The 17520-nt window shown below is 52.8% G+C and overlaps 2 protein-coding genes across 2 annotated transcripts in view; one reads left to right on the plus strand and one right to left on the minus strand.

Moving 5' to 3' along the window:
- Nucleotides 1-1824: 1824 nt before the first annotated feature.
- Nucleotides 1825-13354, minus strand: LOC119096608 (transcription factor Sox-21-B). The gene is made up of 4 exons (XM_037219509.1): nt 13173-13354; nt 2924-3013; nt 2237-2305; nt 1825-1927 (listed from the first exon to the last, which is right to left on the minus strand). Exons 1-4 carry the CDS (start codon nt 13331-13333, stop codon nt 1825-1827), a joined length of 423 nt encoding a protein of 140 aa, XP_037075404.1. The 5' UTR covers nt 13334-13354.
- Nucleotides 13355-16301: 2947 nt separating this feature from the next.
- LOC119096610 (phosphatidylinositol 4,5-bisphosphate 3-kinase catalytic subunit alpha isoform-like) overlaps nt 16302-17520 on the plus strand; it is a 13620-nt gene continuing 12401 nt past the window's right edge. Inside the window, 1 exon segment of the mRNA XM_037219511.1 lies at nt 16302-16313. Coding sequence (XP_037075406.1) covers nt 16302-16313 — 12 coding nt within the window.

Genomic DNA, 17520 nt, shown 5'->3' on the forward strand with positions numbered 1-17520 from the left:
GCGGTGTAGCGTCCCACGCCAGCGCGGGTCACGCATGAGGCCACGAGTGTCGTGACCCCAGCGAACACTCGGCGTTGCCCTGCGGCGCGGCTCTGACGCCGTGACGCGTCGGCCGTGTTCGTCGATGCTAATGGGACAAGCCGTCCGGCCTCTGACGCCAGCCGTCCAGTCTCTGACACGGCACGTCAGTCGGCGCAGCGGGAGCCGTCGGGTTGTTTTGTCTTGCGCTGTCCCGGCGGTCGGCAGCGCATAAAGCGCCGGCCTGGGGAGGCGCCGCCGCTGCGCGCAGCTCGCGCCTGCGCACTGTAGCGTCGCTCCACACCGTTGATTCTTACTAGGCACGTATTTTGTGATGAGTTAGGAGTATCTTTTCATTACTATTACTATTATTTTAATTTTCTTGACCAACTGGTTAAAACGTCGGGATTTTGTCAAGATGCCTGTGATCGATTCCCGCCCAAGGGAACTTTCGCTAGCCACGGCTGCCATCTGAGCCCGGCGATGGAGATGACCCAAAAGCCTGCCTGCCTTTATAGCTGTTGACCAAACAGTTTGTTCTGCTGCGGCACCCTGCCAGCCGTTCCTCTGACGACAAACGCTGAAGAGAAGCCGGACAAGCCGCGCCTTGACGGGTCCGGTGACCGGGACGGCAGCTGTCCTCCGAGTCTGTGCGACTGCACGACGAGGCAGGACGCAGATGTACCGAGGTCACCCCTACCCCGCTGACGGGGCGCTGGGGACGGCCGTGTAACCTCAACATTGCTATTCTGCGCAGTCCATTCTGGCCTTGTTTCCTATCCGAAGTTAAATAGTTTGTTTCATCTTCAGCACATTGCGACGTTTGTTTCATTTCGGTGGTGGCCAGCCCGGCGCTCGGCGACACGTTTCAGGTCCGCAGTATCGTATTCACCTAAACGGTGAGTCAGACACTTTATGGCGTCCCTCGCCGGGCTGAAACCGCCGCCGATGGCCGTGCCTTAACAATGCATGGCGTTGCCTAAGCCACGGAGCTATAACCATTCCCCTGTGTACACTTGCGCCCGCAGATCCCTTTATTGATATGGTGCCATTCTGAATTTGCACCACGCCGCCAATGTCTTCACTAGTGCTGAGAACCGCGAACCGAAGACAGTGAGGCGGCTTCGTGTCTAGATACGCACGTTTGAATGGCTCAGGCCCGACGAGTTATAAGCGGTGTTTACATCAGTTGAATTTTTTGCTACATATCAAGGTGCGCATTCCTGGGCACATTATGGAGAGGCTGGAATGATGACGAAGGGCATTGTAGGGCGCGTCGGCTACTGAGGCCATTTTGCGCTCTCGACAGGGGCTGGAATGGATGCGGATTGTGTGGTATCTGTTTTTGATTGAGTGGGGCGAACCGGTGCTGGCGGGGCGGTGGACGCTGACAGGGATAGAGTTGGATTGGAGGGGGGAGAAGAGAATTTACCTCGTTTGTTCACACGTCACCCCGCATTCGGTTACCGGACATTTTGTCCAGGTATGGGTCACCCCTTGAGTAAACCCTTCCCCTCCCCCCTCACCACGTAGCTCCGCCGGCCTTCCATTCAGGTGTGAACTCGCACTTGGCCGTCTTAACCAAGACACATACCAAGGGTGATCTGGAGACCGTCGAGGCATCTAATCCATGCCTCGGGGACGTCTCTCCCGTATGTGCAGCTTATGCTCTGCCCCCAAAACAGACCCGAAACTTGACATAGCACAAGAAAGCCGCGATGTTACCAAAAAGCATTCTGCGAAACACGCAACATAGCACGGCACGCGCGAAACTCAACCCATGAGCAGTGAGCAGTGGGCAGTGCGCTAACCATGGGGACCGACCTCTGTCGAGGTGGAGAGATCCACGGGCGCGTCACCGACGTCGGCCACATTCGTAACGTCAATCTCCTCGTCCGACTCCTCGCGACTCGCGGCGGCGCCCGCTCTCCGCTCCGGCGACGCCCCTAGTGGCGGCCGGCTGTAACTCGCAGTTTGCGGCACGCCCGCCGGAGGGCTCTGCCCGAGGCCGGCGCCGAGCCGCCAGCGCAGCAGCGCCACCGGATCGAAGACGGGCGCGCCGAGCAGCGGCGGACACGGCGCGGCCGGCAGCAGCCCCAGCTCCAGCCCCGGTTTGGGGAAGAGCACGGACGACGCCAGCTCCAGCCCCGGCTTGTGGAACAGCGCCGGCCGTCGGAGCAGCTGGAGCTCGCCGGCAAGACACGGCGGCAGCCAGGGCCTCGCGAACGGCACCCGCTCCAGCTCCGGGAACGGCGCTCGCTCCAGCTCCGGGAAGCACATCGGGAACCTGGGGAGCGCGCCCAAATAGATGACGGCCGGCGCCAGACGCTGCACTTTCCAGCTGTTTTATTGTTGACCGACAGGCGCAGAATCGGTTCGAACAGGATGTTCACATCTCAGTAGAGTTTCATCCCCGACTCTCCGTCTATGACCTAGCAAGCACAAGAAACTGCATCCAGGTGCCAATTTGCACCGTTTCTTAGCTTCACAAGTGCAGACTTGTTTCAGCGTATCACGAACCATGCACAGCGATCACATGGCTACGGGTTCCCATGGTTACGAGTTCAAACAAACACAGTATAGGGAAAGCCGTGTACTGGTTTTGAGAGCCCCGGAGTTGAGGGAACCATAGGAAAATGGTCGCACTTGAACTGTGATTAGTTACGGTATGTTGTGGGCTAGAAAATGTGCCTCATGTATTCAATATCGTAAACCGGACGACTAGTTCAGCGCGGCCACGAGAACATTCTGAAAGCTGTAGCAATTCTTACACAGCTGAAAAAGGGGATGCTTCTGCCCCCCTCTGTGCGAGCATCCATCGCCCAAAACGCTGCTTGTCACAGTTTTTGCTCCTATTCGTGTTCCAGATCGGTAGCGCGGACCCTGACCAGCCGCGTCCATTTACCTGGGCTCGCTTCTTCCGCTTGTGGCGGTGAGTTTCGGCCGCCTCCGGGGCTTGTACTTGTAGTCGGGGTGCTCCTTCATGTGCAACGCTCTGCAACAGAACAACAGTCCAAAATGTCCACGGGCGCCCGAGCGGATGGATGCCGTAACACTTCATGCTAATGGTAGCGTGCAAGTCAACGGAAAGGCACTGCGTCGTAAGAAAGCTTTTGCTTCCAATGCGATGCAGTATTCTTTTGCATTTGTCGCCGCGGGTGTCGGCGCCTAGTTGGAAGGGTACAGACATAAAGACATTCACAAATACAGCTGTTACCGCAAAGCACAGGTGACTATCACATTAGTCTGGCTGCGGCTTGTTGTTGCATAAGATAACTTCATAAATTTTCAAACGTCAGCTTTCATCGTCTATAAAAAACGGTTACTCATCGTCGCTACCGGTTTCGGTAGCGAATACCTCGCACTGGGTGCAGGTTCTCGATGCTATTACTAATCCTACGGAATTCGGTGCAGTCTGCCGCCACCACTAGACGTTCCTGGACCCCGGTCTTTGTCGATGCTCAGATTTCGCCCAAACCGAACTGTCGGGTGACGTCACTGGCCTCTAGGATTCATCCAGACCGCGGCCAATGAGGTGGATCTACTCAGTCAATCATGCAACTGATTGCAATGCGTCAATCCGCTGCGTTCAACTGGTCAAACAATCGGCGCCGCCAGCTCCAATGATAGTGAAGCTGGAATGTACACAAACAAGGCCTGCGCGATGATAAAAGTCAGCCTCAGCACTTCTCGATCACAAATCTGGCCGCCTGATGTTCAAATGCTGTCCGAGACGCGCAGGTCTTCGTAGTTTGTACCGAGTGCCTCTCGGCCTCGTACGCTGCCGACGGTGCTTTGGTCAAAGACGGACCTCCCGCGCTGGCGCCAGCGGTCGCTTTCTGACGCTAAACTTTAACTCGGCCACCGGGCACTCCTCCAACCCAGGTCTCCAATAACGCCAGCGGGCACTCCTCCGACCCAGGTCTCCAATAACGCCAGCGGGCACTCCCTGACCTTGGTCCAATAACGCCATCGGGCACTCCCTGACCTTGGTCCAATAACGCCACCGGGTACTCCCTGACCCGGGGCTCTAATGACGCCACTGGGTGTTTTTGGGCCTTGGTGTTCGCCTCGGCGGTTTATCTTACGGGACCTTCCCATGTACTAATGTAAAGCCTTCTAGCATTAGAACAGAATATCGGAATAAACCTACCAAAATGCCCAGACAAAATATCCGAATATACCTAAACGATTATTGAGATATCAAAACCAAACAAAATGCTTAGACTTACTTCGATGCCATCTGACCTAATAGTACTTATCTCCGTCATAACTTCGCTCGTCCCACACCGCGCAAGACGTCTCTTGGGCTTGTGCCTTACAGTTGCAACAGGCACAAATGACTTTTCCGACCCAAAGGTCCATCTCACCACGCTTGATTGTTACACAAAGCATTAGCCAGCAACAGTTCACCTCCCGCTCCGCGGCAAACAAGTCAAACAAAATCAGAGTCAGATGTCAGCTGTGTGTGGTGGTATCAAAACAGGGCTCACACCCTCAAATACCGCTTGGTAAACAGACGTCAATCCAAGGCGCACTGTGAATGACGTAATGACAACAGGCCTTACGGCACAACACAGGTTGGCGTTACGAAATTTGGAACTTAATAACTGGGTGATATCATATATAAGACTCTTAGAGACATCTTGTTTTAGCGAGCTCAATCGTCACTGGAACGCTATCTCTGCGGGGATGCTTATTGCATGGAAGGTTGAGGAGAAAATAATCAGCTATCCGAGATTGTTTGCTGTCAAAAGGGTCGAACCACACAATGTAAGCACGGTTCACGCCACGTCGGCGCCAGACAACCCACATCTGGATAAATGTGTGGTATCATCCTTTGTATAAAGATCACGCGTCGAAACCCAGCTCAGATCCCGACGAGCGGTACGGGCGGTACGAGCGGACGAACGGTACAAACGGACGAGCGGTACGGGCCGTGTGAGCGGTACGAGCGAGACGAACGGTACGAGCAGGACGAGCGGTTCGTGCGGCGCGAGCAGTACGAGCGAACGAGCGGACGAGCGGTTCGTGCGGCACTAGTGGAATGAGAGGTACGAGCGGCACAAGCGGTACGAGCGGCACGAGCGGCACGAGCGGCACAAGCGGCACGAGCGGACGAGCGGCACGAGTGGACGAGCGGTACGAGCGGTATGAGCGGTCCGTGCGGACGGGCGTTACAAGCGGTACGAACGGTTCGTGCGGCACGAGCGGCACAAGCGGCAAGAGCGGACGAGCGGTGCGAGCGGACACATGTACTTGAGCGTAAACCTCGAGCGGGCTGGACGATTCCAACTGCGTGAACAATTCTCGAAAAGGGATCAACATTTTGCGAGAAAAGTGCCGAAATCCGCAAAATCTACAAACTCGCTAGTTCGAGTGAATCTTAATAGTCGCAGTCGAACCTCAGCAAACGGAAAATAAAGGCGCGCGACCAAGAGTATGGTGTACGTGAATGAACTATGTGCAAAACTTCGCACTGACAAACAAACAAAAAACGTCCGACGCAGCAACGCCGGTAATCGGTCGGGAAACGGCTGACGTCGGTTTTTCCGGATCTGTTCTCAATTATCTCACGCTGAGGCTTAAATTGAAAAATATTTGTTGGTGAACACCGTGCAGAGGTGTATCCTATTTCACTGAGGGCAATCTCCACCCAAAAGTACACGCTTTTAACAACACCGGCTGGGACATAACTAGACAGATTTCATGCAAATTATTTTGTAAATTTGCAGGAAAACGCCATTTTTTTATTAACTCCTGCCTGCTAGACTCACTGAAAAGGGATATTCTGATGCATTGATAGCGATCTTTTACACGGGCTACCACGGGCACCTGGTTCTAGTTCCCAATGTTTTCGTACCCGTTCGTTCCACGCCGCAAAGGTTGTCTTAAAATCACCGGCATACGTAATTTATTGCACACGAACGCGAAAGGATCAAGCTTTTTATCTTAGTGTTTACAAACAGGTAGCAGAGTAAACCACAATTGTTGGTCGCACATGCAACGAGCACTGAAAACCTAACTGTAGCACAATTCAGGGTACTAGATTAGATTATAACAAGAGCCTGCTTCGGGTCTGCACGACAGCAATGGGGGTAACTCCCTGCAAATCAGGTCATCGAGTCGGAGACGACACAGAACACGACTCAGGCACAAGTGGGCAAAGATATGTGGGCTATCAAATTTGCTGCACCTGCAACACTTCGGTTGACTTAAGATAACGTGAGTGGCTCTTATGGACAGTGCATTGCTGGTAAGTGACGAAGCTGAAGTCAATTATTTGAAGTGTGCAAATAATTGGGTTACTGATTAAACAGGTTTGTAATGTTGCTTCAGTTTTAACTACCGAAATCATATCAAAATATTGCCAGCGAATGCCAAGGCAAACCAGAGAAAAAACTAACTAGAAACGACAGGTTGGATTACGTGCAAAAAAATGGCTCAAAACAATTATCACTAATGTTCCGTAATTAATCCAATGTGTTACGAAACATTTTTCGCGGAAGATAACTACGGTAGAGAGCATTATACTTCTGCTCCACCCCGTAGCTCAGTCGGTTGGAGTGCCTGCCTTCCCCTCGAACTGTTGCGTGGTGGGTGGGCTCGACTCACTCCGGCACTCGCTCTCTACGCCTGGCTGGCCTGGCCTGCGGCCGGTGGCAGCGCCAGCTCAAGGTCGGATGAGGTCAGATGAGGTCAGAGGACCTGGTGGACCGCGCCGAGCGCCGTGGCACGCTGAGCTGAGCTCGCACGACAAGCACTGTTAAGCGTGAGCCCTGACCCCAGAAGTCCAAACAGCCAAAACGTTCGCGATCATTTGATAAAATAATGATAGATGTGAGTCAAATGGTGTATAACGGGGTGGAGTAATTGACTACCCAAGTGTGATCAAATTGTTGTCTGGCTGTGTGGTAAAGGCATCCAGCATGTTTGAAGTAGCGCGACCATGTCGTCATTGTTGTTGTCATTGTGACTTTACGACGTACGCAGCTGCTGAGGCTCTGTGGCATCGCCTTCCTCTCACCCTGGCAGGAAGGGCGGGCAGTGCGGGGAGTCGAGCCCCGTACCTCTGGTTCCCAGACGCGCAGTCGTCAACGCAGACGCGTTAACCACTACACTACCGGCACCCCTATCTAGAACATGAATTTGTTCGCTGCCGAAACGCATTCCGCTGAATGTGTCCTTTTTGCTACTGATCCATTCTCTGCATATTAATTGGCAGGTAAACTGGACAAAGCCATGGGAAACTTAACTCGGAATCAGCCACCTTTGCACTAAAATGCACTACGCGACATATTTAGTTTTGTACGGTGTTCAGAAGTTCACAGTTATCATCCGCCCCTGCCAGGCAGCTGATGCTTCGACACTTGCGACCGGTTTGCTTATAATGCTGAGCTGCAGTTTGTATTGTGATTTCGACTACAAGCGAATTTCGATAAAATACAATTCACGTGAAGAATAAATTAATTTTCGGCTACTTTGACTGTGTTTTTCAATGGCTGCAAACCAGCGCAAAGTTCCCTATTTTCGAAGCGTCAAAGTACCGAAGTGGGCTCACAACCCCCATAGGGTTTTGATAGCAGCCATTCTCGCGCTAGCATGATAAAACTGGGGCAAATTTGGTACCAAATCTGGACTGCACAGCTGGAATAGATGCGAGCAAGCCCATCAGGCGTGGTCCGGTCGATTGCCATGCCGAGATATTGTGCTACAGAAGCGTTTTTTTCGTCAGCAGTCATTCTGATAAACCGCGGGTTTATTTTAGTTTCATTACATTTAATGTATGAGCCCGCACATTCACCCGTACATTTACACCTGTATACCCATACATTTAATACATTGGCATCGTACATTTGATGTGTGGTACTAAATTACGTCCCTGTTTAACCCCACTGGACTGAAAGACTTTCGCACGCTTCTGATGGCCGCAGGACCCCACAATTTCAAACATTGGCATGAGGCCTATGGCCGTGCTTGGGAAAGGTGGTATCAAAAGTCTCAGATGATTGTTAAAGCCCAGTCATTTCAGGAGAGAGTCGCCCTGAGAGCGTAAGCCACGGCTGGCGGAGAAGCGCTCAGAAACGCAACACGCGCAGCAGTCGCAGATGGAGCCCTTGCTGCCACTCGCCAGATGCGCCACGCGCGCAATTTGTGTAGGACCCGTCATACTTGAAAGCAGCGTGCTTTTAACTCGTTACACCTCAAATTGAGCATAGCGGTAAGCCATGTATTGGGCTGAAATTGACCAAGTTTAGCCTTTTTATGGCCGAAGTGCGGCTGGCTATAATGAAGAGACGAACTATTAGAATAAATTGTGACTGTCCGAGGAGAGGAAGAGTCCGTAAAATTAAATGTGACGCACAGGCACACGTACATACATATGGGCAATGGGACTTACTGCTGAGATGGAAATTCTTGACTTTTGACCCCCCCCCCCCCCCCCAAGAAGTTTCCAGATAAAAGATTACAACGCTGTAGCTGGCCGCCGGCCAAGAAACTGAGTAAGCCTTGGCTAACATCATCGCTGGTATTAAATTGAAACACATGTTTGATTTCAGGCTTGCAGCAAAGATGTCAGACCTGCAGCAAATGTTTCCAAACATATTCAGTAATGGTGGGAGGTTGTCCATTCATACGCTTTCTCCATTCTTCCGCTCGCGAAACTGCCGAGTTCTTCAGAGCTCCTACCTGTATGGTGAAAGAGCAACAAACTCAAACAAATGCGTGTTATCCTCCCTGCGGCTCCCATGGTGAGCAAGTACATTACTCAGCAAGGAGACAAAACAGAAAGTTAGTGGTTTCTTCGAATAAGACATCAGTTGGGTCTGCCGCTGCGCGCGAGACCAAGCGCCATTTCGAGCGGCGAGGGATGGTAGTAAAGATTTAAAAACATCTTAAGTGGGACAGTCTACGGGAAATCTATTTGGCATTTCAGGAGGATCCATTTAATCCCGTATATATTTCTCCACGGCCGCGAAACTGCGTCCTAGAAAATGCGTGTTAGCAGGAAAAAAGTGAAACCTACTGCGAGTGCGCCTTCACGCATCACCACCACTCTAAGCTGCAGCTGGCTGCACTTGGGGCAGAGAGTGCGACATGCAAAGATGTCATGCGAAACGCTGTCTATGACATGACTGCCAGGACTTGTGCGAGGAGGTCTGTGAGTATCGAAAGACTCTGAATAGCGCTCAGCCCCATCCCAGTGGCGTCAGTTTTCAGCGGTGGGTCTCACCTGGCCGCTGCACCATGGCAGCCAAGGACGAGCCTATGGACGAATACAACACCCCGCTAAGCCGCAGGATGGCTCTCAGACTCATCATCGCTAAACTGCTGACAGGCAAAGCGCTTACTTCATTCAAAAGCCGTCACATGGCATGAGCGGTGCTGGTTAGATATTTCTCAGAAAATTGCTCTTGTTCGTGCAGGACTCTGCCCAACTCGGGTAAGGTTGACTACCTCGGGATTCAACTCGGGTAATGCGTCGTGCACCGTGCACCTTTTCGTACTTTACTTGCGTTCGCTAAAACCTCAGGGATTCTGTTTTTTGTCCGATTGTCTGAGGCACACAAACATTGTAGTACAGACTTTTCCGCCTCATAGTCTGCCCCACGTCGTCCTAGAACACCCTGGTCAGTGCAAGGTGCACGACGTTACAGACGGGTGTTCGAGTCAGTACAAGCGCAAGAACAATTTTATCAACCTATGTTATCACCAGAGTACTAAGTCATCATAGGCGAGTGGAATAATGTAATTCCTTTGCCACCTCACATGGTAAAAGCGCCTGCGATGGCATAGGGGGCACGTTGCAGCGAGTAGCGGGAGACACCAGGCTGACTGCATGGACTGAATGAGTTCAAGGTACTGATTTACAGTTAACGACCTTCAAGATACTGGGCGGTGCTGGTCAAATGACGCATTGCTGAACAGCAGTTTATATTAACAGCACTCAATATTTTGAACCGTGCGCATGATCCAGAGTAATACGGGTTCAGAGGTTCAGCATTATATTCACCGGAAAAAGACACGTGAATCCAAAAAAAAAGCTCCCAACCATGCTATTAGGCTCATAATGACGAAAAACAGGGCCGGGGGTTACGTGTTAACCCGCCGGGGCACTCCCGACCGTCCAATGCCCCATCGCATTGGTCTTAGGTTCTTCTCGCTTGCTCTGAGGGCCCTGCGCTGTCGACGGCAGCCTCTTCGTTGGCCTGATTAGCTCGATCGCTCAGGTGCCGTCCTTAACGGTACTGGGCTTCCCATGTAATCAGACGGCCTACGCTGTTAAGGGAGCCCCTCATGTTAATCGACCGGGGAACTCCTGATCGGTTCGGGATCCTTCACATGGCACTGGGCTCTTAGCGTGAGGTCGGGACCTTACGTAAGGTCAGGACCTTACTCTGTTGCCGAAAACCTCACGTGTTTGCGAGAGTCTGCACTTTCGTCGCTCATGATGTTTTGTCTGCTCATGTATACGGGCTTGGCTAGGTTGTGCCGTGCACATCAGTCCGATATCTATACGATGTTGATTTTCCTTGGCGCCTTGGTCGCAGACAGCAGCAGCCACCAATGTTTTGATGACCTTTTACACGCAATTCCTAAGGTAATTTCACGCGTTGCCGACTTAACATGTTTCATTTTCCTTGGTTGTTTATTATTTGCCTAAGTATGTAACTTATCCCATGCGCAATACTTGTGCATCACACTTTTAACATAGTTTAAATCCTAGCGTATTTTGTACTCCTTCGCACCAGTCAAAACAAAAAGTCTGCTTGGCTATTAGCCCACAGCTGATCGCATGGGCTAGCCAACAAGCCGTAGAAAACCGAACAGCCGCAAGCAAGCTTGGAATCAAGCGTATTGCTTCATTTTGATGTTATTTAGCAGTCAACTTCAACTCATATTGCCGCATCTTTTCCAAATGACTTAGCCTCAAATGGTAGCATCCACCATGATGTGGAGAAAGTGAACGCGCTTAACGTATGTACACACGCAGCAATGCCTAGTTTCACAAGGATACGCACTGGTTTCCCTGACAAAAAACAGCAAGCATTACAGCCGTGAAGTGTAATAGCCGAAATCCGAGGACCTTTGGGAGGGACCCAAACTCCAGGGGTCACAGTATTGTGTGGCGACCCCATTGACGAAATCCCGGATCCGCTACCAAACATAAACAGAGAAATGCACCGGAAACCAGAGCTGGTGAGCGTGCCGACAGCACAGCAATCGAACTATCGCATGGACGCGAACTCTGCATGACGCGACTGTCATTCGCGTCGGCGAAGATGACGCAAGTGATCGATAAAGAGCTTTGCATAGGTTTTAGCATTGTAAATACAAACGCCACTCAGTGGAAATCAGGCCAGGCCAGACCCGATCATTCCGTCCCAGATACAGGCCTGAAAGTACAAAGCACGGGCGCAAAGGCTCAGATTACGCTCGCTGCACGCGAAAGAGCTTGTTTGGTAAACTACCGGTGTGAAGGGGACCGGAACCTGGGCTGCCCCATCCCTCCCGGCGTTGGAGGTTAGCGACAGGTCACCGCAGTCGGGAACTGACCGGCCGCTCAGCGACGCCCGGCACCGAAAGAGGGCAGCGCCAGTACACAGAACAGGCCAGACATTAGCTGGCAGCGTCACTGACGCCTACACACGGTCATGTATGGGGGGGGGGGGGGGGGAAGGCAGGTGCGCGGAGACGCGCTTCGTAGACGACCACGATTGTCGGTGACGAAACCGCACGGCGTCACTGAGAAGACTGGCGGTCGTCACATAACACTAAATATTACAAATATGCAGGCCTGTGTCTCACAGTGCTGGGTACGTTCTTTCGAGCGCGTGAGCAGCTAATGTGAAGTGAACTGACTGGGAAGTGATGGCAAGTTGACAGATGAACTGGCGTCCGCCTCAGCTATCGGCAAGCAGAAGACGCAGTAGTGTCTGGTGAGCCGGCAAGCAGAATGTTCACGTTCACATTCGTGCGTTACGGCGGCCATACAATAGAGGCAGAGATCAGTTCACGTCGCCGGAAACACCGCTCGCTGGGCCAGGCGGTCTGCCCATCCCTCGTGACATTCACCTTGCTTGACCGGCCCCGGTCACCTGTCTGTCGTCCACGCCCGAGGCGGGGACCGCAGGCGTCAGGGGCGGGTGAGGCCGAACAGCACCGACCACCACCCGCCAGGTCATCCACGGCCACATGCATCATGGGCGCGGTGAGGCCGAACAGCACCGACCACCACCCGCCAGGCTAACCGCTGCCACTGGCACCACGGGCGCTGCTCTGACCGAACTCTCGTGCCTTCCCTGCCCTTCAGTGTAAGTTTGAGCAACCCCCGCTCCCGACTTCGCTGCGAGCCAAGCTCACGCTCGGCGCTGGCGGTGTGAAGCCGAGACATCGTTCGGAGCCGGCTTTTGGGGCCAGACGGCGATAGTCCCAATGCAACTGCACCGCCGCTGCACGGCCCGGTACTTGACTGCACTGCACTGTGCAACGGGCTCTTCGTAAAGCAAACGATTAACACTACCGCGGGGCGGATTGCTGCAGGAATCATGTCACACCAAAGGCCGAGCTGTTGTGCACTAAACGGACACGCGCCCGAGTGGCCTGTCACAAGGCTGCGCAAACCGACTGAAATAGACAAATTAACCGACTGAAATATGCAACTTTGCGTTTCGTGGGCGGTGGGTGGGTGCCCCTTCGCATAAGCGAGGTGTGTGGTGCATATTCATTGGCCCGGCGTTTCGAGAGGATCTGATCTGGCAGCTCTGGTACTGTAATAGAATCTTTATATGTGAAGCACAGCTGACTATGTCACTGTCTTTATGTATACTTGACGCCATACCGATACAATGGATGCGATATATTCAATTATTAGTTTTGGATGAATGTGATGGATGGATGTCATCATAATCGATTCAAACTGTACGAATAATGGACAGATGATACCACTTAATGGATATTATCATTATATGGTGGTTCTGAGTACAGGATCTTTTTATGTTTGCCTATCATTGCATCCATCCAGAAAATGGAGTAGCAGGATAAGCCGAAACACCTTGACATGAAGTAGCTTGATGTTGGAAAGTGCAGTACGCCGTTATTCGCCATGGGCTCCGATCTCTCCAACGAGCCTCACCCCGACGTACACCCACCTGAGTCGCTTGGCCTCGTCGATGAAGGGCCGCTTCTCCTCCTCGGTCAGCAGCTTCCACTCGGCGCCGAGCCGCTTCGAGATCTCCGAGTTGTGCATGCGCGGGTTGTCCTGCGACATCTTGCGCCGCTGGCCGCGGGACCACACCATGAAGGCGTTCATCGGCCGCTTGATGTGGCAGTCAGCCACGCTGCCCTCCATGGCAGCGAGCGGCGAGCGTCGCCCCGCGGCCCGCGCGCGAGGTGAGAGCGGCGACTGCGGCGACCGGCGGCCGGGCGGCAGCGCAATCTTCTGAGGGTGTGACGCGGCCGCGAGCAGGCGACAGGGTGTCGTCGCCACACCAGGACAGCGGCGGTTTGCCCGCGGGGGCGGGCGACTAGTCCGGGGAAGTGAAGTCAGCGCGAAGCGAAACAGCTGGACTCGAGGCCCGGCAGGCTTATGGGACTCGACGTGGCAAAGGCTGTGTGCAGGCCGCGGCCGCCCGGCCCGCGCGACAGCGGGGGCTCGGGCTCTCAGCGAACTGCGGTCGACACTGACGACCCGCGGCACCGACCTGCCTCCCGTGCCCGGCGGACGGCGCCTGCCCGTCTGTCTCGGCACGGCCCGGCGCCCGCGTCCGAGCCTCGGGAATCACACGGCTGCCGACCTTTACGGCTCAGTTTGCCGGCCGACAACGCGTCGGCGGCGCCCTAACGGTCGTCCGGGCCGCAGCCGACAGGCAATTCTTATCGATTCCGGCGAGGAACAAAGCTGTAATCCAATGGGCTTTTGTCTTGTTGACTGGCTCCGCCCCCACCATTGTGTCTAACAATGCGATTGGACGCCTTGGCTGACCGGATGTGGCACCGGAGGGGTGGGGCATCCGAGACGGTGACGCCCGAGACAGACCGCCTCGGGCCGTTTGACGTCGGGCCGCTACTCGGAATGGAGGCATCGGAGCCGAGATGAAAGGCGCCAGCGACAATGGCTGAAAGCGAAGGGTAAACGTAGTGCTACGTCAAAGTCTAGGAATAAGACCGGTGTAAGTTGTTTCCTGGCGTCCTCATAGTATCACCGTACCGTGGCGATCACCACCGTTTAGCAGGAGGCTGCCTTCCATTTTCGCCGGACGCTGTGTTGGAATGAGTGGCGCACCCAGGGTGGGGGCGAGGGAAATGGGGAGGGCTCCTCCTCTTATCTCGGATGAGACCACCCCCCACCCACCCACCCCCGCCCCCCTAACCGGAGCTGATGCTGGCTGTTGTTTCCCTGAAAATTGCTACTTTTTTCCTCTTGTCTTTTCTCCCATGCTCTCACTCATACATTTTTCGTTTTATATTAGATAGCGACGACTCATGTACATACAAGGACGGTTGTACGCACGTAATGCCTCCGGGTGCGCGTGGCCCCTTCATCATTTTTTTGTTTTTGAAACTGCGCATGTGCACGATGAAATAACAACGCTAAGAAGATGGGGCACCTGCGTAAAAATAATTACATCGAGGACACGTGATGTTGTATGCCACGCTACAAATTGTATTCCCACAGCGCGCTCTGCTTGGTTGCCAGTGAAAAATATTGAATTGTGCGCCTGCCAGTGCAAAGTGCAGCGTACGCCCGCTACATACCGGTGACCTGTGAGTGCTCTTCATCAGCACCTCTCGCTTCGGCTGGTGCAGAGGATCCGAAACTCCGAACACTCAGGCTTAAACTGGAAACGTTGCGGTTGCAAAAATTCCAGTTGCATGGCATTGTATTGCACACAATCGGGTCAAAACAAAACAATTGTGCTATTCTCAGACCCTCGTCAATTGAAATGGTCGCAGGACAGGTCGTATGTGCCAAAAACACTGGGCCACCCTCCCACCCTTCCACCCGCAAGCCACACACGGCACACGCCTTCTGAAAAGAACTCAAATTTGTCGAATTATGTTGCGGATCCTTCAGTTTTGAACTGACGCTTTGAGGCGTTGGATAGCTCTTGCGTGATGGCTTTCACCTTATTCTGCTGTCTCGTTATACTGATGGCTGCTGAGAATGAGGATAGCTGGATCAAGGGGGTCTAGCTAGAGGTCCAGCCCTCTGCGGAGAAAAACCCTGGCGTCCCGCTGCTGACTGGAACCACATTCAGACCCAAGAAACCACTCTGTAGCCAGCCACATGAAACTCCCCTTTAAAATCGTGTGTTTTAAGCTCACGGACCTAAACAACGTGCTTACCAAAAAAAAAAAACGCCAGTTGGTGAGAGGCCGCGTCAGCATAGTTCTGCATGCGCGATGTCGCAACTCAAACTCACACCCCCAAACGCAACGTCATATGTCGGTGCAGAGGTACAGAAGACCTTAAGGTTTGATCGGAGCGGTCCTCTTGGTCCTAGCTCTGCATGACTGCCGCCTAAAGCCGATCAACATGGTCCAGGCGCGAGATCGTTCTCTGGGTGCGGCCGGCTGTTATCGCACAGATCTGTCCATGGATCTCACCGATCGGCAGCCTCCGTTTCTCGTTCGCGGTTTTGAGTGACTGCTACCTATGAGACCCTGCAGTGGCAGCTTCGACTTTCGATGCAATAAAAAAGCGAGGAACACAATATAAAAAACGTGGTTGCCTAAAGTGTGATAGTGGAAGCTAGAGTAGCAGGTCAGTAAAAGTTGAGGCAATCAAGGGGCGTGGACTGCAAAGGATGGCCAATCTGCTAACTTTGTATGATCCTATGAGATGAAATCTTGCATCCTGCAATAAACTCAACGTGGGCATTGCTCAGACCCCCGATGTGGCTAGTGTCTGCCTGCATCGTCCGCTGCTCCCTATCACAGCTACACGGATGAATTCAAAAAGCAGACCGCACCGTTTAGCCGGCGAAAGCTAGCCAGTCTCATAGTGCCGTTTTCTCTTTTGGCACCTTTTGCCATTGTTTAAGCATATGTTCGAAACACCTGTTCATATTGTGAAAGAGTTTGCAGGCATTTATCTGCAAAGTCCACGTGGCGAACGAAGGCTTGATTTGGCCACGTTTACCTAAAAATTCAAACCCGTTCATGTCCTACATTTAAGAGCATTCGGCGCACCGGTCGTCACGAGGCAAGCTCAGGCTCTATATACATTATGCATGTCTACAATTATGAACACGAGGCGTTACAGCGTTTTGTGAGCGATGACCGTTGAGGTGCGTCGGGGATACCGACACGAAAAGACGGTGGGACGAGGGAGAGCGAGCCCGTTTACGGTACGTAGAAAGGCCAAACAGCATCCCATGCATGTCATCAGCAGCCGGTTGTGAGTCGAACATGGGCATTGTGCGCTTTCGACTGATAAATAATGATGTTTTGCTAGTGTTGAGCTCACTTGAGAGCCGCGTCTCATTGTTTACATGCTAACCAGAAACGACATTACGCTGCAGAACGACCAGTAACCAGTTTCATAACGGGAAAACGCCCAAGGTTTTACTTCGAATCCGGTTGATTAAGGCAGGAAAAGTGCGCACTATTACGCCCGTAAAATTCTACTATTAAGGGCGACATCTGAATTAAGGAGTTACTCCGTACTTCACAAGGCATCCATTGGGTACCATAAACGCAGCTGATATCATCACGGAGTGGAAATTCACTCCAAAACTGAATTGAAATAAAAGGGTGCTCTGGCCCGTCGTAAAATCAGGAGCGGTGATCATAGATGAGCCGGCGTGTACGTCTAAATGAGAAAATCAATACAACTGCAGCTCGCAATGTAACTTTGCAGGCATCACATCACAGGCCTATGCCAAGAACTCTGGTGGATAAAGCTGGCAGGCCGTTATGAGCACCAACCTCTTTCCCCACAGTCGCGGAACTCACGAGATTGTGTTTTTCTTTCTTGCTATGGCACAAATAGACATGGTATAAGTTCAGAGCATGAACACACGAACCAAACAGCTTGGTTTACTTTTGCTAGTAGCGAAAGTAAACAAAGCGGAAGTAAACAGGGGCCATCATCACTGCCTGAGAAATTGGTCGGGCGGGCGACTCGTTAACGTTAGGCGGTAACGTCACAGAGACGCGCGGGCCTGCACGGCGGCGTCGCATGGCAACGTCGACTGCGTCGCTTGGAAGGTGGTGGTCGCGCAGAAGTGTGAAGGCCTGGTCTTTTGTGCACTGTAGTGTCGAGTTTGTTAGGTTAGATGACCTTGGCGCGTTTGATTACCCCATAGGCGGAAGCAATTTACAGTGGTGTGTGAGCGTTGGACCGGAGTCAGCACTGAAGGCAGCTTTTGGCAGCATGATGCCCCCCCCCCCCCCTGTGCAGTGACCTGGTGCAAGAATCTAGCGTGCAAGAAATGCATCCACTTTCCACGTTTCCAAAAAACCACCCGAATGTCCTGAAACCATGGGTACCGT

Source organism: Pollicipes pollicipes, unplaced genomic scaffold, assembly GCF_011947565.3.
Source record: "Pollicipes pollicipes isolate AB1234 unplaced genomic scaffold, Ppol_2.1 Scaffold_4295;HRSCAF=5057_pilon_pilon_pilon, whole genome shotgun sequence".
In the NCBI taxonomy this organism is placed as follows: Eukaryota; Metazoa; Arthropoda; class Thecostraca; order Pollicipedomorpha; family Pollicipedidae; genus Pollicipes; species Pollicipes pollicipes.

Coding starts and splice junctions, on each gene's coding strand:
- LOC119096608 (XM_037219509.1), bottom strand. CDS start 13,333: ATGAACGCCTTCATGGTGTGGTCCCGCGGCCAGCGGCGCAAGATGTCG. Junction 2,306..2,923: donor AGCGGAAGAAGCGAGCCCAG/GTAAATGGACGC, acceptor CGCGCTCCCCAG/GTTCCCGATGTGCTTCCCGG. Junction 1,928..2,236: donor GAGCGGGTGCCGTTCGCGAG/GCCCTGGCTGCC, acceptor CGCCGCCGCGAG/TCGCGAGGAGTCGGACGAGG.